Genomic DNA, 26,076 nt, shown 5'->3' on the forward strand with positions numbered 1-26,076 from the left:
AGTAGGATTGCCCAACCTTCCTTCTGAGGAGTGGCTGGTGGGTTTGAACCGCCAGCCTTCTGGTTAGCAGTCAAGTGCTTTTAGCCACTATGCTATAAAATAGAATTTTTCCCATTATAAGTAGGACTTTGTCTCTTTGAATACCTCAGTGTGCTATGTGTATTCTTCGAGACTTGAACAGACGTCTTTATGTTTTTATTAGTGTTTCTGAAAAACCCACCATTTCCTTTCTTGTTAGATGTTTTAAATGTCAGTGATTATGGCATGATTGATATCTGAGACTGATTCATCTCCAGCAAATCTAATTTTAACCTTTCAGAGTAGAGAAAAGAAAGCTAACTGACCCACTTGAAGCTTTAAAAGAGAAATACTTGAGACCTTCTCCAGGATTCTTGTTTCACCCACAAGTAAGTATTTTGAATTTGAGATTTCAAGCTTGTAAACTAACTTGTTGATCCTGAAAAGCAGGTGCAATGAAATGAAAGAAATCTTGAGAACATTAGGATTTCCTATGACGCTGGTATGGAAGAACACAGGAAATTCAAGCAGAATTAAAACCCAAGCTCTTTAAAGAAAAAGTAACTAATATACATGTAAAAAACTAACACAGTTTTGTTGTTAATTTATCATCTGCAATTAACAACTTATTAAACCACAGTGCAGTTTTTGGATTAAGAGAAATTCTGTTAAGTAAATGAATATTGCAGTTATCTCTTGTGTTTCTAATTTGCTGATAGTAAGAAATGGATCGTACTGTGACTTGTCCTAAACTCATGAAGGCTGTCTTTTAGTTCTTTCAGTGCTTAGATAAAAACAGGAAATGAGTCTACCTGACAAGTTTACCATAGAGGGTGAAGGAATTTATCTGGGGACCACTGGGCATTCCAACAAAGTTCTGTAATTGCACAAGAATTCACCACAATACACAGAGCTATTTGCTGAACGAAGCTGTGTCCATTTATCAAAATATGTACAGTTTCTCATTGCAAGAAAAATATAAGGCAGTATTATCTAATTGGTTTATCTTTATTATTATTATTATTATTGGTTTCTTACTTTTTTTTTCTTTTACATCAACTTATGTACCAATCTCCTTTGGAGAATTTTATCCTAGGAACAAATATATCTTGAATCAGGTTTTTAGTTTATATTTTAATTTTTCTGTAAAAGAATACAAACCCTGGCCTTTTTAGAGAGGATGCAGAATTTCCATGAAAATGCTTGACAGTAGTGTAAGCTAATCAGTTCTGTTGCAATATGCTCAAATTAGAAGTTCTGCTCTGCTTTTATGTAAACTGTCATACAGAAAGTTAGGACGTAATTAAATCATCTTGGTATATGATTCTTTTTTTCCCCCATCTCTGTGTGCTCTTCTTCACTTTTTCAAATACCTTTTATCCTACAATCATGGAAAACAGACCATAATATTTCTATGCAAATAATGAATGCATTATATGCTTTTTGGCACCTGTACCCTCCTCCCCATATTGCTACAAAAAACTAGCACAGTGTGCTTATGAAAATACTTTGGGGGAAGGGTGAGACTGTCAAATATCGTAAAGCATGAGTGATATTTGTGTAAAAATATGGTATATGATATCTGAAAATACTGTCTTCTGAGTTAGTTGAAGAAATCTATCATTGCCCCAAAATTCTCCCTCTATTGGCAATTATATACCTCTTTTGAGAAAATACATGATTTAGTATTAATGGCTTTGAAAATATTCTACTAAGTATTACTTTTATATAGGGAAGGTATCATTTACATAATTACTTTAGGAAAAAGAAGCAAATCCTAAAACAGTAAATATTTCTCAGTTACTAACATTGTATATTTAAGCTAACATAAATTGCCCTTACAGACTTTGTGGACTGAAAAACCTGAAGTAGCCTGAGGATCTTTGGGAAAGAAGCCAGGACAGCAGGGAAAATTCAGGGTGCTTAGGGCAGAGGCTGTTTACCAACTACTGTGGAAATACTGTATTGTTTTTGTAACCACGATGGCTACTTTAGGGAGCTCTGGTGGGGTAATGGATAAGGCATTTGGCTGCTAATCAGGTCAGTGCTTTGAAGCCACTAACTGTTCTGAGGAAGAAAGATGAGGCAGTCTGCTTCCATGAAGAAACCTAGTGGGGATCACTATAAATCGGAATTGACTCTATAGCAGTGAGTTTCGGTTTTTGAGTTTATGGTTATTTTAGTGTGTAATGGTTTTATTTCACTGGGATACCCGTGGTATAAGGACTGTTACTGGGGAGAAATTAGAGTCATCCTCCATTTTCATCAACTCCTTAGACCAATCACATTCTTTTCTCAGAAAATCTTCTTCAAATGTTCAAAAGTTACAGCAGACTTTATTCTGAGACTCTCAACACAATTTTAGCCTCAAGATCCACCTTAACAAGGGTAGTTTTAAGAACCATCACTGTTTCAGTGGAGTTGAGGAAGAAGAAGACATAGAGAGGTGCATGGGAGGTACAGACAACAAAGATGAACCCTTTGCACATACAGTATTGCATTGTTAGTGAAGGCAAACATTGATAGATGGGTGGATAGATGTGTGGACAGGCTGAACTATTAGGTATGTCTATGCAGGGAGGAGTGTGCCCAAGACCTTGTATATGGTTGGCAGACAGTATTTCTACAAGTGTATTTGTATGTTGTGTAAGAATTCCCCAGTATATAGTAGAGCTGACAAGGGACAAGGTTGTAGTCACTTCTTGGCCACAGCCAGCTACCAAAAGGGAGTGAGTAGTTGGACCTGTGGGCTCGGGACCATAGTCACAGGGGACATCAAGCTCAATTGGCATAACATACTAAACAAAACATTGTTCCACCTCCTACTTTGGTGAGTAGTGACTGGGATCTTAAAAGCTTGCAAGCAGCCATCTAGATGCAGTGATGAGTCTGTCTTTGTCCGGAGCAAAGAATGCAGAAAACCAAAGATGCATGAAAACAATTAGGCTAAAGGACTGGTACACCATGCGATCCTCAGCCTATATGACTATGAGACCAGAAGAACTAGATGGTGCCTGGCTACCATGGTCAACCACTCAGAGGGGGATCTATGTAGAAGATCCTGGATAGAATGGGAGAACAATGTGGAACAAAACTCAAAATCATTAAAAAAAAAAAAAAAAAAAGGAACCAGGTTTGCTGGTATGACAGAGCCTGATGGAACCACTGAAACTATGGCCCCTAGCTGCCCTTCAGATCTGGAATTGAACCCACTCCTGTGGCTTCCAGCCAAACAAAAGACAGGCATATGAGGTGAACATTAGATAGATACACTCCTTGGAGATAACAATAATGGGATAACAGAAGGGCTGTGTATGCACAGGGAAACAGCTTGGGGGGGGCAAGAGTGCATGGAAGGGAAGGAGACAGGGAAGAGGTAACTGTGGGGAGGAAGTGGGATGGAAGCTGTTGTATTGTGGGAAATTGCAGTCAATTTCATGAGACACAGTATATGTGAGCTGCTATATGGAAAGTTAATTTGATCTGTAAATTTTCACCCAAATCACACACACACACACACACACACACACAAAGAACCACTATTTCTGCACATGACATGTTTAGTTAGCATTGTATTTGCGATGTGGGAGGACCTAAATGAGAAAAATATCTTGTTGCTTATGAACATTTAGAAGCATTACATTTTGAATATATAGGAATCTCAGCAAAATAATCTTTTCCCATGGCTAGAGCTCAGTTTCTTTGATAGGGCTATCCTGTATATCTAGGAGTATTTGGAAATATATGTTCTTGATACCAGCTCACTGGGCGACACTAAGGGAAGCACAGAGCAAGAAGCCAAAACAGGAGGACTTACCTCTGCTCCCAGGGTTTGCCATGATTTCATAGCTATATAAGGCCGTTCATTACTTCTTTTTCTATTTAAAGAACATTGGAGGAAACTACATGGTCACTCTGGGCTCTGTATCTTTGTCTTAAAAATAGGAGTGATAGCTGCCCTACCTATTATTGGAGAGTATCATTACAATAAAAAAGGAGATTATGTATTCTCAATACCTCAGGGAAAACTATAAATATATAAATGTTTGGTTTTGGTATTCTTTGGGAAAGCTTTATTTTATGATTCTTGTATATCTTTGTATTCTACAGAGCACATCCCTCCCCAGTCCACAAATCCTAGCCAGTGATAGATGAACACATCGATAAATACTTATCTGAATTTTTTTACTAAAGGATTATTAAGGCATTTGAAATGATAATATGTATCTTAAAAATTCTTGTCAAAAATACTTAAAAGATACAAGAACATATGCATCAATATTAAAAGGTAAATTAGATTTTTATCATTTTTAGAGTCTCAATTCCTCTCATAGTTCAGTTCTGGAAGTACCAGAAGTTTTCTCTATCAAGCCACCTGAGGACAGTTTAGCCTTCTATTTTCCTCTTATAAATAAGATAGTTTGCTATAAGGGAGAAATAAGCACTGTCGAGGTTTAAAACTATTTGCGGTGCTTTAGTTTAGACTATAAGGAGCTTTGGTGGCATAGTGCCTAAGGCATTTAACTGTTAACCAGAAGGTTGGTGGTTCAAACCCACCAGCCACTCTGTGGAAGGAAGATGGGCCAATCTACTTCTGTAAAGATTAACAGCCTCAGAAACCCAATGAGGGGTGGTCTCTGTGAGTCAGAATTGGCTCGATGGCCGTGAGTTTGGTTTTTGGTTTTAGTTTAGATTATAACTTTGAAAAGGAAATGGCAACCACATGTAGGTGAGATAGAGGGAATGGTATTAGTGTGTGATCTCCAGAATGTGCCTTTCATTGATGTCTATTTTAGGTTCTTTGCATTCATATTGATAGCTCATTTGAACTTTCAGAGAAATATTTTAATAATTACCCTTATTGTAAAACTGGCAATTATTCCTTGGTTTGATTTTCCTATATTTTTTATATATATAAAATGTTTTATATGTATGTGTGTGTATCTATTAAGGAGCTCTGGTGGCTCAGTGGTTAAGGCATTCAGCTGCTAACTAAAAGGTCCATGGTTTGAACCCACCAGCCACTCTGTAAGAGAAAGATGAGACAGTCTGCTTCCATAAAGATTTACTGCCTTGGAAACACTGTATTTCTGCTCTGCCCTATAGGGTCAGAATGATCCTAATGAGTCAGAATTCACTCAATTCCAGTGGATATATATACATATATATATGTATATATAATATGTTTGTGTGTGTGTGTATACTATAAACATATTTGGCTATTTATATTTTTCAAAGGTCTGACTTTGTATACATCTACAACAAAGATTCCTTTATTATATTTCTGTCCTTTATTCATTTATTTATATTTTCTTTCTTTTCATATATTGGAGTATCTTGTTACTACATTCTGAGGAATTAGAAATAAGTACAGTCTTTTCCCAAGTTATAATTTATTGATTGATGTGAAAATCATTTGTCTTTTCCCACTTTGTCTCTGTTTAACTTTCAACAAATGTTTCTTATTGTGATTTATTCTGTGAAAAAAAGCTCTCATCTTTTAAAAACTCTGCATCTTCATTATTAAAGATATCAAAACTTGTGAAAGCAAAATCACATTTTCAAAGGCATAACTTTTATGATTCCTGAAAAAGCTTATAATGCATTGAAGTTTTCCAGAATGAATCCTGTCATAAATACTAGACCTTCTTAGATATTTCAATTAATATCCTTAGACATTCTCACTACTGATGGCTTGGGCCTCAACCAGCCACTCCTGGGAAGGAAGGTTGGGCAATCTACTTCCCTAGAGTTACCACATCGGAAACCCAAGGAGGGATCCCTATGAGTTGAATCGACTCGAGGGCAATGAGAAAAAAAAAAAAAAAGAAGAAAATAATAATAGATATCAAGCAGTATATTTCCAAGTACAATATCTTTGTGTTACTCAACAGTTCACATTTTGAGTAAATATCTTCTTTTGTTATTAACGTTATAGAAATTATAAGACTTTTTGTGAGAAATTAAAGGAAATAACTTAAATTTTAGTTATTGACATAAAATTCAGAAATATTCTTTTGTAGTGAATAGTACCAAATACAAAGGAAGCATCTATTTTGCCATTTAAATGTTGGTAGTATGTAGTGTTGAGCTTTCTTGGATGAAAGAACGTTCTGGTTGATAACCATGATTCGAAAATTCCATTTAGGTAAGTAGAGGAAATTCAGCAGTGTTATAAAAATATTTAATTTTCATTCCCAAAGCTATTACTCTAGGTACAGTTACATGATAAACAAGAATTACTAAATTAGTATAAATGCTAATTTCTCAAAGGGTAGATTGAAATAAAGATACCGACATAGAAGTAATTTTTTGTTTTTGTTTCAATTTTGCTCCCAGTTCCAACTGCCTGATCAGAGAACTTGGGTAAGTTTCCTACTTATATTTTTGACTGAAATAATGTAGCATTAAAAAGAAAACAACTTACACTCTAAATTGCTATACAGACATCATGCTGAGCCCCTCTCCACTAAGGGATAGGGCTTCAGCAGATAGTTTTCCAACTTTGTCAAATTGCATAATACTTGTGTTCATAATTGGGCATTTAGTGTCTACAAATTGTTTACAGAAAGAAGTTTATGCTATAAATCTGACCCATTCCACGTAATTATACCTTGATGTGGAACTCTTTCTGGATACCTGGGAGCGTGTTGTTAAAAGAGGTTTCTATATGGGTCACTAAGTGGAAACAGCCATTATTTGGGGGAGCTTGCACCAGCATGTTAAAGATGCTTTTGATAAAGCCTTCTAAAGGATAAAACCTGAATTTATGTGTAGGCACAAGCTGACGTTGGAATCCATATCCGTATATCCCAGGGCAGAAATTGGTTCTGCCTATTTGAAGAAATAAAGCTAAAAGTTTAAAAATCCCTATCTGACTAGTAAATGGACCTTTTAGCATTGGTCCTCACTTCCTCCACTTTCTATTCCCAGACACAGTCAGTTGTCAGTTAATGGTACTGGAGACAGCTTTAATTTTTATTGGGGGAGACATTCAGGATACAAAGAGAACTATTTATTTAGTTTTCACCTCCAAATAAACCTTGGGTCAACAGAAACAACATATATTACAAGATTTCATCTAAGTATATGCACCCTACTCCCCTTTGCTATCTTTTTCATTAAAAATTATGCTGATTCCTGAGGAATGGACAAAAACTTTGGGGTACAGCTCAGCTGTTCTTTTAAAGCCAGATTACTCTTATTTTAAATCATTGTAGGTTGGAGCACTTTAGCATTTACATATTGTATAGAAGGAATAAAATGAAGGAATTTCTGGCAGAGAAAAGCTAACATCAGATAGAGGAAATGGGTAAATGCTAAAGTGCTCCAACCTACAATAATTTAAATGTAAGAGGAATCTGGCTTTAAAAGAACAGCTGAGCTATATCCAAAAGTTTTATCCACTCCTCAGAAATCACCATCATTTTTAATGAGAAAGATAGCGAAGGATGGTGTAGTGCCTAAGGCATTTGACTGCTAACCAGAACATTGGTGGTTCAGACCCACCAGCCACTCCATGGAAGGAAGACTGGGCAATCTACTTCCATAAAAACTTACTGCCTCAGAAACCCAATGGAGGTTACTATGAGTCGGAATGGACTCTATGGCAGTGAGTTTGGTTTTGGTTTTATACAGTATGTGAAGAATTGTGATTTTTCTTGTTCTTATAAACTTTTAAGGATTATGTTCATTTATTTAAGAAGTGTTTAAGGAGAGGATCAGACTGACAGATATACTATGTTGGGCAAAGTTGTGCAGCTAATGAGGTTATTCTTTGATTATCCTGGCTATATTTTCAGTTTTCCTCCTGTCTTTCCTTAGAGGTTTGCCTTAAGGATCATGTTACTCATCTTATCTAAAGACATTATTACTTGAAAGTAGCTATGTAGTGGTTAGTTGCTTCAAGCTTAAGATATTACCCTTCCTACATAAACCAATCCAGGTTTTAAATTAGATTATCTTTCTTAAAATATAGTGGCATAGCAACCACCATTGCATGAATTTGGAAATACTTCCATGCCATTGAATGGCAGGTGTTTTAGAGCTATAATATACTTTTCTATTAAAAAACATGAGACGCCCTGCTGATGCAGTAGTTAAGAACTTGGCTGCTAACTCAAAGGTTGGTGATTTGAACCCACCCATCCCACTCCATGAGAGGAAGATGTGGTGATCTGCTTCTTGTAAATGTTACATCTCCATGAAAACCCTATGGGACAGTTCTACTCAATCATATAGGGTCATTATGAGTTGGAATCAACTCAAAGGCAATAGATTTCATCATAAAACTTAGATATTGATGGGAAATATTAAAAGTATATATTTATAATTATTAGTGAAAGAAATTTTAAGAGATTTCATAATCATGATTGATGAATGTGATGCATGGGATGAGATAACCATAAAATGTGAACATTTGCTTCTCCCCCAAATGACCATGATTTTGAGATTTCTCGAGATTATCAAGTGAATAAATATAGAAAACTAACAGACCTACCAACTTTCCCATCATAAGTTATTTATGAAAGGTTACTTATTTTGTGATAAAAGCATGTGCAGCCTAATTTGTGAAACATTATATTATGTAATTCATAGCTTTTATGCATATCATTTCATAAAATCAGGTTGTCACTTTAATAGTTTTAATGAAAAACTTTTTTTTTTTATTAACATCAGTTATTGACTGTCAGATAATAAATATTCATCCAAATGCTTAGGACCTAGTTGATGGATATCTTGCCAGCTGAAATGTTTTAAAAATACTTACTTTATTTGACTAGAGAGATAGCTGCATTTTTGGGTAGGAGCTAGGGAGTTGTGTCTAAATATTAGTTTGCGTCAGTATAAAGTTAATAGCCTCTCTGGGACGGGAAGAGGGTGAAACAACTTCCTCTTCCAGACATCTGGCTGCAGATACCATCAACAACTATTATATATGAAAATAAAAATTACTGTTCCATAGAAAAAAAACTGTCATTTACTGATCTGAGATTAGCCTATGACATTAATGGGTCACAAGGCAATATTTCTAAAATATATGATCTAACTTTTTTTTTTAATCTTTCCCGTTCTCAGCAAATTTCTTGTTTAAATTGCTTATTCATAGTAATATACACTGCCTTCTTCATTCATAAGGAAAAATATACCTAGATTTTGTTCTATTTATCCCAGTTGATTTTGATTTTTTAACACCCAAGCAAACTTCACAATGAATTCAAAACTTACTATTTCTTTTGTAAAATGTGAATTACTTTTGGAGGAACAGTGTATGAGTTAGCCCAGACAGCAAGAAAAAGTTGGGGTTTTGACCCATACGTTTGATAAAGATCATCTTAATCCAAGACCTTAATCCAAGATAGGGCTGAAGTTGCTAAGCTTCCCCAACTGGCAGATATCTAACTCACTTCTGTCTTCCCTAATGGGGAAGCATATTCTTTCCAGCTGAGGCAAAGTGCTAGGAGAGCAAATCTTACGAAGATGAAAGGAAATATTCAGTGATGGTTTTTTTTTGCTGCTTCAGTGGTTGCTAGCTGGGCAGAGAGAGAGAGTGTGTGTGTTTGTGTGTGTGTGGCTTCAGCTTATTTCTCATCTTCCTCCTTTCCCTTTTCTCCACTCCAATTTAATCCTCTTTTCCTTTGACACCAAGTCAAAGGTGTGGGTGGCTTATAAGGGAGGCATTTGAGTAGCCCCTATTCTTTTTCCTATTATCTTTTAAAATGTCATTATTTAGTCATCAAGCCCATGCTATATTTTCTTCTTTCTTAATGGTTTTCCCAAATCGAAACAGTTTGAGGTAAAGTAATCACAGTGATCTTTCTTCAAAAGGAGCTATTAGCAGCTACTAAAGCAAGACACATTTCTCAACAGCCAGTTGCTCTTAAATAACTTGAAGGACTTGTAGTTTATATGTGCTAGAGATGAAAGCTGAGAATAATAATAGTCATGAGTAAGCTATTTTCCATATAAAAGGAAAAGTGTTTCTATAAGATGTATTGCCACAGGAATCTGTGTGTGTCAGCAGGGCGGTCGCTCAAATGATTTAAAACCACTAGATAATGAAACTTTACTCAAATATTAAATGTACATAAATAAAACATTTATAATCATCACCCATGCACTTACTATTCTTCCCAATAAATACATGCGACTATGACCCTTAGCCTTGCTTGTTACTGCTAATCAGTTTAAAGGCCAGGGGTCATTTTTCACTCAAATAATTTATTCCACAATGAATGGAATATTAAAATGATTTTCTGCACGAAACTATTAAAAGGAATAAATACAAATAAAATAGTATCATAAAATATTTTCAGATTGATTTTTAATAAATAAAACCCAAAGTAATAAGAAATGCTAATGTTCTGGCTGGAGGGGGATAATGATCATATTCTACGGAGAGAGTTTCCTCCAGCCTCTCCGAGCAGCATCATCATTCCGTTTCTCTGCCCCGTGATCAGTACGTGTCAGAATCCTTCATAGTGACAAATGTGCTGTCCACTTGCATCTGTGGAGAATGTTTTAGCAGCTGAGTGATTATGAATCAAGCCCATGAGCTTATAGCCCCCACTGTCTCCCAATGCGTTCATATTTGTCGTCTGACAAGTAAATGTATCTTGACTTTCCTCTGAGATTTTTTTTACACCATGTTTGATGAAAGACATTTGGCAAATTGGCAGTGGTACCCTGTACATTGCAATTTGTAGCTAGCATTAGGAGTCCGGGCATGAAATGAGAGGGCAGGCTCCAGGCTAAGGGAAAAAAAGAGAGAGCTAAGTAGAACATGAATAGTCATTTGAAGAATCAAGCATACAATATTCCCTTTGTAAGAAGAGGATCATGTTCAGACCACTCTGTTAAGATTTTGCTCTAGTTTAAGAAGTCAGTGGTATTCTGTCCATCTGCGTGTCCACAGAATATATACCATAGAATATACATTTTCTTAATTTTCCTTTTCAGTAGGAAATTTTGTTTTTCTCTTTTTACCTTGAACTCTATAAATTAGGTCTCTATTTCTGCCCTACTGTGTAATCAGCAAAAGAGTTAGCCTATTGGGTTGACCAGGTGCCTGAATTTGCAGCTATATCTTATTTCTTGTACAGTCTTCTGGCCAACCATTCCAGCTCATTGAGAAACATACAGAGAGCATATAGAGTGCAAACACTTTTTAAATAGCTTTTTGAGCTCTCCAGTGGCATAATGCCCTGAGAACCAAATAAGTAATGGGTGAGTTAATTCAACAAGGTGGCCTGAATGTTTGCTTTTCAACTTAAAAATTCAGTAGTAAGCAGCTTCCAAATAAAATGTGAGCACTGAGGAAACGTAACGTTTTGCAAGGGTCAAAGGAAATGGGAGAATGACTCTAACTGTGGCGTTAAGGAGAAAATTAACTTTTAAAAGTAAATGGCATTCTTTGTGGTACTCTCAAAAATGTGTGTGCAGGTGGACAAAATTTGAAGATTATAAGCAAAATACATCAAGTTGCTCAATGGGAAGAATTAGGCAAGATAGTTTTTCTTGAAGAATATTTCTCTAAGAGTATAGTTACACTGACTGCTCTCTTTTTCTTATAACACATGCCAGGTTATGTTATATGAAGTTATAATAATGTAGATTGTAATGAACTGTCATTACAACTCATTCTTTGTCTAGAATTAATGTTTCAGAATTCTTTGTTTATGAGCCCATTTGAATTTCTGTTATGTTCAGATATTAATTTAACACAATCTTAGGCTACATGTCTTTTACATATTTAACTTTTTCATTCTGGGTTACACATATTTGGCTTAAGCTGTAACTTTGGAATGCTTGATGTTCTTTCATGCTGTGAGTTTTTTCCATGTGACTCCATGGTTCCTAGGACTTGTCTCTATAATGTGTAGTTTATTGTTGGAGTCCATAACAGAATAGTGATGCTGTCACTTGCCTTAATAAAAATTTGATTTGGCTTTATTATCTTCTGTATTTCATTGCTCGCTTGTGTATGAAATTATTATAAAATGGTCTAACCAAGATATTACAAAAAAGGTCACTCAGCATTTTATAATCTTGCTACTACTCGTAGTTTCCAAAGTAAATCAATTCTCTGGTCATTTGTTCAGTGTCGGGACACTGGAACTTTTTCTACAATCCATTGCAATTCTGCAATTTGTAGCAGATTTGATGTTTCCCTTTTAATGATGTTCTTGGTTTTCTAATCTCATTATGGAAGAAAAGATGTCAGACCTTTCATGGTCTTTTGCCTTTCAGATGTCAGCTATTGAAAACATGGCGGAAAAGCTAGAGAGCTTCAGTGCCCTGAAACCTGAAGCAAGTGAGCTTCTGCAGTCAGTCCCCTCCATGTTCAACTTCAGAGCACCTCCCAACGCCCTGCCAGAGAACCTCCTGCGCAAAGGAAAAGAGCGCTATACTTGCAGGTAACTGCAAAGTTAATTATGGCTGGCTTTCCAGAACTCTCCCTTCTGATTTCAAAAGGCACTGATGTTTGTTTTGGAAATTATTCTTGATTGGATGATTAATAGCAATCCTGATAGATCTCAGGCACTTCAAAGTACTCTTTACTTAGGAGATATAACAATAGTGGTTTTAAAAAATTATTTTTAAATGAGAATTTTAACATAGGCATTTGGTTTTGATAAATGAGGTTGGAAACTGTCCAAATACTACCTGCTTGTCTCAGTTCCCCATCATTTTGATATTTATGAATTTTCTTTCACAGTTCATTATTTTCATCCAAAGGTATAGTACTACTGTCCTCAGTCATACATTTATCAATTGCAATAGCATTGAAGAATAAGGCCAAGAAATGAAGGATGAATCAGGTTGATAGGTAAAGGAAAGCTAGTTAATAAGTATCTTGCTACTTATCAGTAGTACAAGATGCTTGTTTTCTGTTTGCTTGTATTTGTTTTGGTTTCTTTTGTGTCTCCGCCCTCCCTTTTTTTTTTTTTTTTTTTAACAAATTGTGATTATAATTTCTGAATTGTCTTCTGAACTCTGTGGCATCTGACTCAAACCTATCAATTTATCTGCTCTTTGGAAAACATGTCACTATCTTCCCAGAAAAGCTTTTATGGGAACATACCTTGATGGATGAGGTCTCAGCATCTTGTCTGATCTGATACCACTCAGTGTACAGAGAGTTGTCACTGTGGCTGACATGTAAAATGAGTTGAAACATTTGAAATCTGTTTACATCAACCCAGAATCACAAACTCTGTCATTTTTTTAAATCCCCTTGTCTGGTTTGGTTTTTTGAATGTAAAGATACAAAATTAATAAAAGAATATGGGGATCATAAAACTAAAGGCTATTTTCATAAATTGCTTGCTTATGCATGAGCAAATTCAACCAGATCTCATAAGGCATGCTTTATTTGTTGAGTTATTTATATCCATAGAATAGCTTTGTTGCAAATTTTAAATACCAAAGACATGTGAGTTCCATGCAAGATTAATTAAATCAGGAAGAAGCATCTGGCTTCTTATGTGGCTCGAGTGAAATAAAGTCAACTGTGCTGACTTTCGCTTATAAACATCTTTTCATAACAGATACTGTGGCAAGATTTTTCCAAGATCTGCAAACCTGACACGGCACTTGAGAACCCACACAGGAGAGCAGCCTTACAGGTTTGACCTTTTTTTCTTTCTAAATTATCATGATAAGTATTGTAATAATTATAATGGACTTGCGGACAAAATTTTAAAGGAAGCTGTTTTTATGCACATACGATGATATGTCTATTCAGTTTTAAACCAAGGAAAATTTGACAAAAATAAAGAATTGATTAAGGGCTAGGTTGGAAATTTTAAGAGTTCTAATTTCTCTAATCAGTATTTGTTACATCATTGGCTAGCTTCATAAACTTACTGGGAAAGTTCTAATCAAATGAGAAATGATTTGTTACTGGGTGTTCTAGGTGTTAGTTTACGGACAACAGAGGCAGAATGACCTGGATTTTAAGCACAGCACAGCCATTTGTCTGCTGTGTTGACACATGTTACTTACCTTTCTGAGGGTCAGTTTCCCTGTCTATAAAGATCAAAGTACTAACATCTCTCTCCTAACGTGATTATGAAAGGAAATTAAAATATGATACTTCTGATAGCACATAGGCACTTGATAAACATGAGCTAACGTAATTATTTTGGCTAGGCATTGGAAATTTTGCTCAATATCAGCATATCTGAACCTAAACCAAGTCTCTATCTGCTACATTATAGTAATGTAACCATAGGTACATTCTTAACCTGTCATAGAGTCTTCTGAATATTAAATGAACTAATCCACATGGGGCCCTTAGCATGGTATATAGTACAGAATAAGTGTTTTTAAAATGTTAGCCATATAAACAATTAATTTTACCTGTTTAATGCTCCCGCTTTAAATAATTGATGCTATTTTATTTGATAATCATAACATTGGAGTCTCTCTTTTGCAAACCTTAAATCTCTGCTAGGAGGTAACAACCCATGTATAATTTTGTTTTCTCAGCATAGCTAAACCATTGTCCACAAATCCTAATGGCAAGTTTAAGGAGTATCCTGGGGAAAAGGAAGAAAATTTAGAACTAGAGACAGAATAGATTCTAGGAAGAGGGACAAGTCCACGAACAATTTCTTAACTACTTCTTCGTTTATTCCATTAAATGTCGAGATTAACCATATGACATGTGGAACATTCGGTTAGTAGCTAAGTGCTTAATTGAGCCACTCAGGCGGTTGGTAGCTAAGTGCTTAATTGTGCCACTCAGGGACTCCATATGCAATGACTGAGAAGACTTAGTAGTGTACTGCTCATGATTATATTACCTATTCACTTTAAGAGTTTTTAAAACTTAGGCTCTGATTTGATTTGTCTCTTAACCACTGATTGATTTTTTTTTTTTTGAGTGGAAATTAATGTTTTCTTATTTAGAGCTCTCAATATTTTATCCAGGATATTAGCAGAAAAGATACAAAATAACAGCTGATAATTGGTTAGAATGTCCTTATTGACCAGTTTTATTCTTATTAGAGAATATGATATTTACTAGATTTGTAAAAGCTCCTTTGCATGTAAGCAGAAAGCTGGAAGTATGCCAAAGAAATAATGTCTCATTCTTATGATTTGGATAGAAAACGTTTTAAGTGAAAATTTTTATAAAGCCCTTGATTTATGAAACTATAAACTGCGTGAAAATTTTTGTGAACATTTTTTCTAGAAGTATCTGTAGGGAGTACACGTTTTATCTGTGAAAGAGTATTTCTATTCACTTCTGCTTAATGTAATACAACGGTAGTGGGCTTTAGGGGTCCACAAAATTATTACCAAGAAGGGAATGACTCCATATTCATTTTTTCAAAAGCAGAGACTAAAATATTACCAGTCCTATCAATGTGGGGTTTCACACAGCTTTTGTTAATATTGTACGTGTGGAAAGTTAAGAAACCTCATGATGCAAGAACATTTTCCTTAAGGAGAAAAAATTAAACCATTCACTCAATTGGTTTATTGATACTATGCCAAAAAAAATCGTGTTCGATGGATTTATTTTCCCCACCAAACAATTAGACTTCTGGATTCACACAAGCATACCTAGAACTAGAACCTCAAGCATCTTGAAAGGAATGGGGTGATTCTGGTTCATGCACTGTAGCCGTCCCTGTTTACTGAGTCTGAATTCAGAAGTGGGAGGAGAAAGACCCTTCACAAGGAAAGAATGAGCTAAAAATTGTCTAGTGGCTAAAGGAGAAATTTTCACTTAAAAATCATATGCAGAAAGTTAGTTTTTTCTTGCCAAGCAACACACACACACACAGATCACATACGCAAATGATACAATCTTTATCTTAAAATACCAGAAGAGAATACCCCATCAATTATTTAAAAAAAGCACTTTTCTTCCTCACTGATAAGAACTAGAGGGGAGGCTTAAATTTTTATTTTATGACTAAAGGAAAACTTTGAAGTAATTTATGATTTTCCATTACATGAAGGCAGAAACAATTAGTCAACAAATAATAAGTGCTTTCCTGAGAAACTGACTTGGTTCAGAACTGCCGAAGACTTCCTAAGAAAAATCACAATGGAAAATTGGGCAGAAGATGGAGATGAGATTAATGAGGATCTTTGCTTCCATTTCAAAAGGAGAGTTCAGTGGCACTATTACTTGCTTTTATAACAGTTTAAAGATTAATAAAGACTTGGTAGATCCCTAATCACTATAGATTATGAAAATCTCTGTCTTTGGTATCAAACTAAACTACATTGCCTCACTTTAAAAGTTTAGACAGCTTATTGTTATTTTGGAGAAGATAACAGAATTTCCTCTAGGATTATCAATCTAGAAAGTGAATTTGCTACAAAATGGTTAATCACACTCTAAATTTTGAATGTAAGAAATGATCTTTTTACTTTAGTTGAGGGATACATAAATTTGTTTCATGTTTGTTTACAAAGATTTAATTATACTAAGCAAAAGATCAAACAATGCTACTATTCCTTAATGCCCTTAATTTTGTGAGATTTATTTAAAATCTCAAGATTAATTACTTTAGTAAATTTGGGAGCAATCAAATCATCAATATTAGGTTTTTCTCAAAATCTTTGAAGAAAAGTATTGAAATTGAAATCTTGACTGTGTGACATTTGGTTTTTACTAGTCTTGAGAAATGCCTTTGGATTTGCTTGAGAGTATGTTCTCTATGTTTGTTTTTCAGATGCAAATACTGTGACAGGTCGTTTAGCATATCTTCTAACTTGCAGCGGCATGTTCGGAACATCCACAATAAGGAGAAGCCATTTAAGTGTCATTTATGTGATAGGTGTTTTGGGCAACAAACCAACCTCGATAGACACCTTAAGAAACATGAGAATGGCAACATGTCTGGTAGGTAACAGTTGTGTTATAAGAAGATGACTTATTTTTTGTATTTTAAAAGGTCATTGTATTCTTTCTTCTCTCATTTTACTTGGATATCAGAATAAGATCCTGTTGTGAAAATGGGCACCATGTTTCTCTGATTTAGAATAATGTGATCACCCCTGGTTAATATAAATATAGAACTCATTGGCCTCATTTGGACTTTTTTTCTCCTGAGTTCATAGCAATTGGGCAGTTTCAAGCAAAGCGAATCATAATTCAAACTCCAAGGAGACTTACTATGAATCAAGATCTCCTAAATTGCCATGGAAGAATCTTTCCACCTGTTGGTTCGGAGTATGGCCCCTGGGCCTAGCAGGTTTTCCAGAGTGGCAGTCCCAGAATATCACTCTCTGAATATTAACCTAGAAACCATGACTACCTTCTCAGAAGGCCCACAGTTCAAAGAACATCTCCAGGACAACTTTTTTAAAGATGAGGGACAGAAGACTATTGACTTGATTAGAGCAACCCGTGGCAAATGCTAGTGGTTGTAGTTTGGGTCACATATTCTGATGTAGAAATTATGTTAATAGTAAAGGCCTTTGTCTTCATAATTGGCAAAAAACTTTTTTTTTTCTTTTTTAACTTGAACTTGGCAGCACATAGTTTGCAGAAGGGATTTTAGGTTTCCTTACCTTTGGCTTCTGGGAGTTAGATAATGAGTCATTAACATTTGCCAGCCAGCATATGTGTACAGAGCCAACCTGTGTAGCCACAACTTTTTTTCTAGGGGATCAGGAAAATTAGTTGTGTTGTGTATGGTGGGAATGCATGGAGTTCAGGAAAAGTAGTTTTAAGGGCAGAAAAAAGTAGAGTTTATCCAAATGTATAATCTTTACTTAAGGAAATTATTTTATTATGATTCCTTCCTCCACAGTTTTGACATATTGCTTATGATCCTGAATGGTTACTGCTTAGAACTATATGCTGTTCATTTCACCCAAAGCCAAAATTCTCATGGTTTAAAAATATTAGGCTTTAGAAGTAGAAGTCTAATCCAATATATAGAACTGACCATACTTTCTAACTGGGCGTACGTTTATAGTTTATTACTATAATTTTCTAGTCAAAATTATTTCAGAAAAATTAAATGAGTTAAAAATGTAATGTGTCAAAGTTTCATACTTACTATAATGCAGATTATAGCTTCATTGAGTGAAGGGTATGTTCTGATCTTTTGTTACTGATACTGTGATTCACTGTTGTGAAGAAGTATTAAATCTCAGACATTTTGTGAAAAAGATAAACAACATGAAGCTAATATTGGTGTAAAGTTTAACCACAGATGAAGTGCTTTTGTTGTTAACTGCCATCAAGTCAACCCTCAACACATGGTGACCCCATGCACAGTGGAACAAAGCACTGACTAGTTCTGTACCACCCCATGATTGGTTGCAGATCAGACCATTATGATCCATAGGGCTTTCATTGGCTGATTTTCAGAAATAGACAACTAGGCTTTTCTTCCTAGTTTTTCTTAGTCTGGAAGCTTTGCTGAAACCTGCTTAACACCGTAGCAACACAAAAGCCTCCACTGACAGATAGGTGGTGTCTGAGGTGCATTGGTGGGGAATCTGGGGCCTTTCTTGTGGAAAGCAAGAATTCTACCTCTTACCCACCAATGTCCCCATATAAAGTGCTTACATGTGTGTAATATTACATAAGCCTTACAACAATCCTTTGAGGCAGATAGTTTGATTCTATATTATGATTTCAGTTTTGTAGATGAGGAAGCTGAAGATTATCACATAACCAGCAGATCCAACATTGTCCTCTTACTATTTTATCATTCTAGCCTCTGCACTGGTGTGCTCCTTAGCCCAGCAAGCAGAATTTTCAGTGTCTCTTCAATCTTCATTTTTGTAACATCTTTTAGTATTAAAAACCCAAAACCAAACCCACTGCCATTGAGTTGATTCCAACTCACAGCAACCCCATTGGGTTTCCAAGGCTATAGATCTTTACAGAAATACATTGACTCATATTTCACCCGTGGAGCAGCTGGTGGATTTGAACCACCGATCCTTTAGTTAGCAGCCAAATACCTTACCCACTACACCACCAGAGCTCTTTATCCTTTAGTATAAAACAAACAAACAAAAAATAACCTCACTGCCATCGAGTCAATTCCAACTCATTGTGACCCTCACTGGGTTTCCAAGGCAATAAATCTTTACGGAAGTAGATTGTCCAGTCTTCCTTCCATGCAGTGGCTGGTGGGTTTGAACTGCCAATCTTCTGGTTAGCAACTAAATGCCTCACCTACTATGCCACCAGAACCTCTTATCCTTCAGTGTCAGAGCAATAAATATTTATTAACTGCAGCCAGTCAACTGAGTATGCAGTTTTCTATGGCCAATTCTAAAACCTATAATTTACCTCATCCTATCTTCATCTTGCCATGTCAAGGCCAGGTTAGGAGAATTAGTGATAGAAATGGCACTGGACAGACTATATGTCTACTCTTGCTAATATTCAAAATGACCTCTTGATCAAATTCAGAAGGAACAAGATTCTAAATAAGTTGCTATACAGATAATAGTCTTTATTGAAAAAGACTTTCTACTCCCCACAGGTACAGCAACATCATCGCCTCATTCTGAACTGGAAAGTACAGGCGCGATTCTCGATGACAAAGAAGATGCTTACTTTACAGAAATTCGAAATTTCATTGGAAATAGCAACCACAGCAGCCAGTCACCCAGGAATGCAGAAGAGAGGTAAGGTTTTGTTTTGTTTTGTTTTGTTTTTAACTGTGCCTTCTGTAATGAATCTTGTCAAGTACATTTACTGTGATCACTTGTTTTTCTTTTTGACTGTGATCACTTTTGTAATACTTGTATTACTGCCTTTATCAACGACTAATGTTTATTTCCAAGCCAAACCAAACCCACTGCTATCAAGTTGGACCCGACTCATGGCAACCCCTCCTTGGGTTTTCGAGGCAGTATCACTACGGAAGTACATTGCCCAATATTTATTTAGTGCATATTAAATACCATATGCTTTTCTAAGCACTTTATATATGTCAATGAATTTAAATTCTCATAATAATCTTATGAGGTAGAGATGGTTATCTAATGTTATCAGTGAAGGAATGGAGATGTTGAAGGTTAAATACCTTGCCAAAGGTCACGTAAGTAATAAATGAGTTTTAAAGCTGGGTTGTCTGGCTCCAGAGCCTACACTTTTACCACTATGTTGCCCTGACTTTCTTGATTGCTAGGTAAAACATTTTATCAAAATTTGCCAAGTACAATGGAAAGGCACCACAGTGATTCAGTGAAATCAGTGTGAATCACTGGGCAATAGTGTTTACCATGATATGTCATAGACTATCTATATTATAGATAGTAAATGACATTATGTGTATATACATGAAATACCTGTTTTAAGGACTTGAGTGTCATCTAAATATCTTTTATAGAGAAACCGTAAGTTTCTTAATAAGATTCTATCACTACTTTTTGTGCTTTCCAGTGCATGCTCATTTAATTCTGGCGTGTTTGTTTCATGGATATGATCTTCCTTGTTTTTTGTGACTTGGTGCACTGGCTTCCTCTTGTCATCAACATCAAACATGTGTTGCTTAATTCATTTAAAAAAAAGAGAGAAAGAAAGAAAAGAAAAGCTTTTTATGCTGTTGATAATACTTATCTAGCTCTTTAGATTTTATGTTGTTAATGAATTTTTTTTTCTTACCAAAATGATTGGATTTTTCTTATCTGTAAGTTAGCATTGAAAAAAAACCTCACTGCCATCAGGTTGATTTAACTCATAGTGACCCCTCCTTGGGTTTCCGAGGCATTATCTCTACACAAGTGGATTGCCCAGTCTTCCTTCCAAGGAATAGCTGGTGGGTTTGAACTGCCAGCCTTCTGATTAGCAGTCAAATGCCTTAGGCACTATACTACCAGAGCTCCCAAGTTTTCATTAAATGCCCATAATTGAGAACTAGACTTTTTTGACTGTTAAATACCATGCTGCATTGTAAATTTTTATATAACATGGAATTAGTTGTGAAAGTTCCATTACTTTTCATCACATGAGTCATAAGTGTATTATTGGGTTAGGGTCCTCTACTTTTGATGGTATTGAAAATCAAAGTTAATTATTTTAAGTAGCTTTCCTATAAAGCCAACTTCAAATAAACATCATTTCCCAAGATAACATACAAACATATGACCGCTTCTTGTCTTCAATTTATATAAAAGTTTATAAAAAGAGAGAAAGATCTGGTGTTGCATGACTTTTTCCAGCCTTTATAAGGCTGGTAAGAGCTACACTTTTATGCAGTTGATTGTGTATTTTCTTCTGCTTGTCTGTGTGTGTGTGTGCGTGTATGCACACATGCACATGCATGAGAAGTAGAGGTGGTAGATGAGAAATACAAAGTGGTAAGAACAAGTCATAAAGACGTTTACAGTCTTGTATTTTGATAATGGTATTTCATGTTAAAAGAAATATTGAACATAAAACACCATTTAGATTCTGAGATGCCTATTCAGATTTTCTAGCCCTTAATTAGATATTTGTGTGACCGTGTAGCTGCAACATCTGGCTTCAACATGTCTAAACAGCACAGAAGTAAGAAGGTTGAGTCATCTTTTTTCCCCCTCAACTCCTATCAGGCTACTTTTGATGAACATTTTATCCCCTAATAATTGCCACATTTGAAAGCATAATTAACAAATACATTTTCTTAATCATGTTGGCTTTTGTTACTTTTGGATTTCATCCGTGCACTCTTGTTCTTTTACTTTTTCTTTCATTTTTTTTTCTTAAATAACAGTTTCTCTCCATTCAAGCTAGTGAGTTGGCAGTGTATCTGGAAACTAATAATTTATGTCTGTGCAAAACATGTTTTCATCATTCTTTGATAAAGGAGGTTAAGAGATGGTTGTATAAAAAGCTTGACTATGATATGAGTTTCTCTGGTCAAATGGATTTTTGCTATGTGCATCTGTCACTTCCAAGATTTATTTATTTATTTTCCCTGGGAAATCTAAATATTAAATTATAATCTTTTGGTTTTTTTAATGTGGGAAAGTTATGCGGGTGCCTTGCTGATAGCCAGTCTTCTGTTATCTGAAAAATGATTACTTTAATTGTGAAAGTCATCCATGCCTTTACCAATTATTTAATTGTCTAAAATATTTTTCTGAATTAGTAAATGTGTAAAGGAGCCAGGCTAAATGGAGATATTATTAATGGGTCTAGAATCTGGACACCTGGATGTCTGATGATTCTGTCTGTGGCACGATGGCTGAGATTGGCAAAAAAAATAGCCACTTCCCTGTTATATATATCTTTAAAATAAGGAGATTAGGGGAGGGTGTCCTCTAATTCAAAATATTTATAATTACTTTGTAACTTAATTCAACTTTTAAATCCTACAATGAAACTGAAATTCAATTTACACATATTGGAATGTTTATTTAAAATTTGAAAAGTTTGTCATAGTTTCGTAAATGCTCTCAGATTATTAAAATGGGATGCCTATATTAAGGAGTTCTGGTGGCATAAAAGGTAATGCATTTGGCTATTAACCAGAAAGTCAGTGGTTCAAAACCACCAGCTACTCCACAGGAAGAAGATGAGGCAATCTGTTTCCATAAAGATTTACAGTCTTGGAAACCCAGTGAGGGTCACTATGAGTCGGAATCAACTTGATGGCAGCAGGTTTGGGTTTTTTTTTTTTAATATAATCAAAGTATTTTTAACTCATATTATATGAGTTTAACACATATTATAATCTTTGGAACCATATACTAAAATATTACAAATGACTTTTAAAAATGTAACATTCTTTTGTTTAATCACTGTATTAGACATGCTTGCTAAGCTTCCAAAGATACTTGTACAATTAAATTATTAGATCTTTTCCCACCCTGGTGTTCCCCTGTGAAACAAGAACCAATTTCACATTCAGACTAACAAGGATAACTTAAAAATAATACAAATAAGTCAGCTTTCAATCACTTCCAAGTTTGGGCAGAGTGCCTAAGTGGAATATACTACAATGTCACCTAAAAATACAAATACGGGGCCAGTCCTTGGCAGCTACCTTAACATTTTCTTTGAACTCCTAGATTCCCTCTAAGCTGTATCTTTGTAGCTGTTGTCAGTGTTGCTCAGGAATATGAGTCTTGCAGAAATGTATTATTTTAAATGGTGGATACTTCTATAGTAATTACATACTTTATGTAGAGAAAACATTTATGTGCTTTTTACATTATATATAGCAATATCATTTATCAGGGGAAGGCCTGATAAGCAATAGGAGACTAAGATTGTTTTTCCAGTTCTGCCAAGGGCTCCATTTATAAGCTGAATAATCATCCAATTACTTTTTCCAATTTCGTTTTCACATTTACGAAATTACATTATTTTCCCATAGTTACCATCAAGCATAAACAATAAAAATTTACCACATAATTATTGAAATTCTAAAATATTGTTAGGAAGACATGATCATAAAGCTAACTGGACAATTAAAACTCAACCAGTAATTGAACCTTTTTCTTTTTATGCATCTGAAAGGATGAATGGCAGTCATTTTAAGGATGAAAAGGCATTAGTGACCAGTCAAAATTCAGATTTATTGGATGATGAAGAAGTAGAAGATGAGGTGTTGTTAGATGAGGAGGATGAAGACAATGATATTACTGGAAAAACAGGAAAGGAACCATTGACGGGTAATTTACATGAAGGAAATGCTGAGGATGACTATGAAGAAACCAGCACCCTGGAGATGAGTTGCAAAACCTCCCCAGTGAGGTAAGTGCCTGTGGGATTTGAGTGAATAAGCAATGATAAAACCACTTTTGTTTGCTCTATATAATGTACTCAATAAGGAATGATAAAACTGTTGTGATTTTTCCTGCTCTGTCTTTCCACTAGAGCAATATGTCAGGTGATGGGCAATTTCTGAGTAATAAATTTGACTAATCATGAAAATTAATTTGAAGTTACAAGCCATATTCAGTTCACTAATTTTAAATAGATTACATGACATTCTACATAATCCACAAGCATACAAACACATCAGCATCTGTGAAACTAATTAGCTTATCATAGAAAGGATACATGAAAATTACAAAAATACAAGGTCACTTATTTTTGGACACTATCTATATGCATTTTGAATACTAGATTCTTATCATATAACATGTGTTGCAAATATTTTCTCCCATTCTGTAGGTTGTCTTTTCACTTTTTTGATAGTCTCCTTTAATGCACAAAGTTTTTCATTTTGATAAAACACAATTTATTTATTTTTTCTTTTGTTGTTTGTATTTTTGGTGTCATAGCTAAGACTATATTGCCAAATCCACGAAGATTTACCCTAGATCTTGCCTATAAACCCAAAAACCAAACCCATTGCCATTGACTCATTAAGACCTATTGGACAGAGTAGAACTGCCCCCTAGGAGCTCTGGTAGCATAATGGCTAAAGCACTTGACTGCTAACCAGAAGGTTGGTGGTTCAAACCCACCAGCCACTCCTCGGAAGGAAGGTTGGGCAATCCTACTTCCGTAGTGATACTGCCTCGAAACCCAAGGAAGGGTCGCTATGAGTTGGGGCCGACTCGATGGCACATAACAACAACAACAACAAGAACTGCCCCCTAGCCTTTCCAAGGCTGTAATCTTTACAGAAACACATTGTGCCATCTTTCTCCCATGGAACAGAAGGTGTGTACAGCTGTCAACCTTTTGGTTAGCAGCTGAATGCTTAAATGCCCCACCACCCCAAAAAATAGAGATTTGGAGTTTACCTAATTCATTTGATAATCTGGTGTGATTATCTTTATCAGTAAAATATTGTCGGGAGTTAACAAATTTCACTTCATTTGATATGTATGTTATCTATATAAAGATCAAACCAAACTCACTGCCATCTAGTCAATTTGACTCATAAAGACTCCTCTTTAGGTTTCTGAGGCAGTCTCTCTATGGAAGTAGATTGCCCAATCTTCCTTCTGAGGAGTGGCTGGTGGGTTTGAACCTCCAGCCTTCTGGTTAGCAGTCAAATGCCTTAGGCACTACACCACCAGAGTTCCTTGTTATCTATATCAGTGGCAGATTTATGAATGGAAAAAATTAACCAAAGAGTTAAATGGATGGGCATATTATATTTCCACATTGATAGTGCTAACAAAATGTTATTGAAATTGGCTTTATTTTAAATGGAAATTATAAATAAATGTATGAATTCTTTCTTCATTGCATTGCTGACTTAGCATGTCATTGACTTTAATTCTTTATCTCAAATACACCCTTCACTCTAGTCATTAAAAACCTTAGAGAAACATATTTTTAAGAAATGTGCATTTTAACAGAGACAATAATCAATGCATGCTATTTTACACTGCAAATACCAAATAAAGTTTTGACAGCTGTATAGATTCAAATGAAAAGTGATTTAATTGGATAACAAAATGAAAAAGAAAAGAACAAATCTCTATGCTTTCCCATTGGTTCATTTTAGATATAAAGAGGAAGAATATAAAACTGGACTTTCTGCTCTAGATCATATAAGGCATTTCACAGATAGCCTCAAAATGAGGAAAATGGAAGATAATCAATATACTGAAGCTGAGCTGTCTTCTTTTAGTACATCCCATGTGCCGGAGGAACTTAAACAACCGTTACACAGAAAGTCCAAATCACAGGTACATATTTTCCTGCAGTGTAGCATGATGGTAACATTGTTTGTGCATGAAAATGTTTATTTCCTTCGATTAACAAAAAGTACTTATTCTATCTTTGCAGTATTCTAGGATCCGAACAGATTCAGATGCTTTAAAATTATTCATATCTATATTCTATGTTTGATCAAGTCCCAAATAATTAATTAATACAGTAATTATATGGCTGGATTCTGCATGGAATCTTCTGTGGCATACTGTCCTACAATAATTATTCCTTTACTTTGTAATTCCCTTACTCCTGTGTAGACATTCCATAATTCTAAGCTTGAGTCTGTTTCTGTTACCTCAGAATTAATTTCTAATTACTTTGCATCTATAATTTTTGTCTATGTAATTATATTTTAGGAATTTAGATCAAAGTGACCAAATTCTGTCATATATATATTTGTTTCTTACTATATCTGATAAAGTTTTGTGTAGAGTTAATTAACAAGT

The 26,076-nt window shown here is 35.2% G+C and overlaps 1 protein-coding gene across 1 annotated transcript in view; it reads left to right on the top strand.

Annotated features, from left to right (window-relative positions):
- MECOM (MDS1 and EVI1 complex locus) overlaps positions 1-26,076 on the top strand; it is a 380,507-nt gene that overhangs the window by 350,518 nt on the left and 3,913 nt on the right. The window contains exons 8-15 of the mRNA XM_007946650.1: positions 320-407; positions 6,358-6,384; positions 12,268-12,434; positions 13,569-13,646; positions 16,719-16,888; positions 19,500-19,644; positions 23,468-23,704; positions 25,419-25,602. Coding sequence (XP_007944841.1) covers positions 320-407; positions 6,358-6,384; positions 12,268-12,434; positions 13,569-13,646; positions 16,719-16,888; positions 19,500-19,644; positions 23,468-23,704; positions 25,419-25,602 — 1,096 coding nt within the window. The remainder of the gene's footprint in view (positions 1-319; positions 408-6,357; positions 6,385-12,267; positions 12,435-13,568; positions 13,647-16,718; positions 16,889-19,499; positions 19,645-23,467; positions 23,705-25,418; positions 25,603-26,076) is intronic.

The sequence above is a fragment of the Orycteropus afer genome, unplaced genomic scaffold, assembly GCF_000298275.1.
Source record: "Orycteropus afer afer isolate SDZICR_OR568_19922 unplaced genomic scaffold, OryAfe1.0 scaffold00168, whole genome shotgun sequence".
NCBI lineage: Eukaryota > Metazoa > Chordata > Mammalia > Tubulidentata > Orycteropodidae > Orycteropus > Orycteropus afer.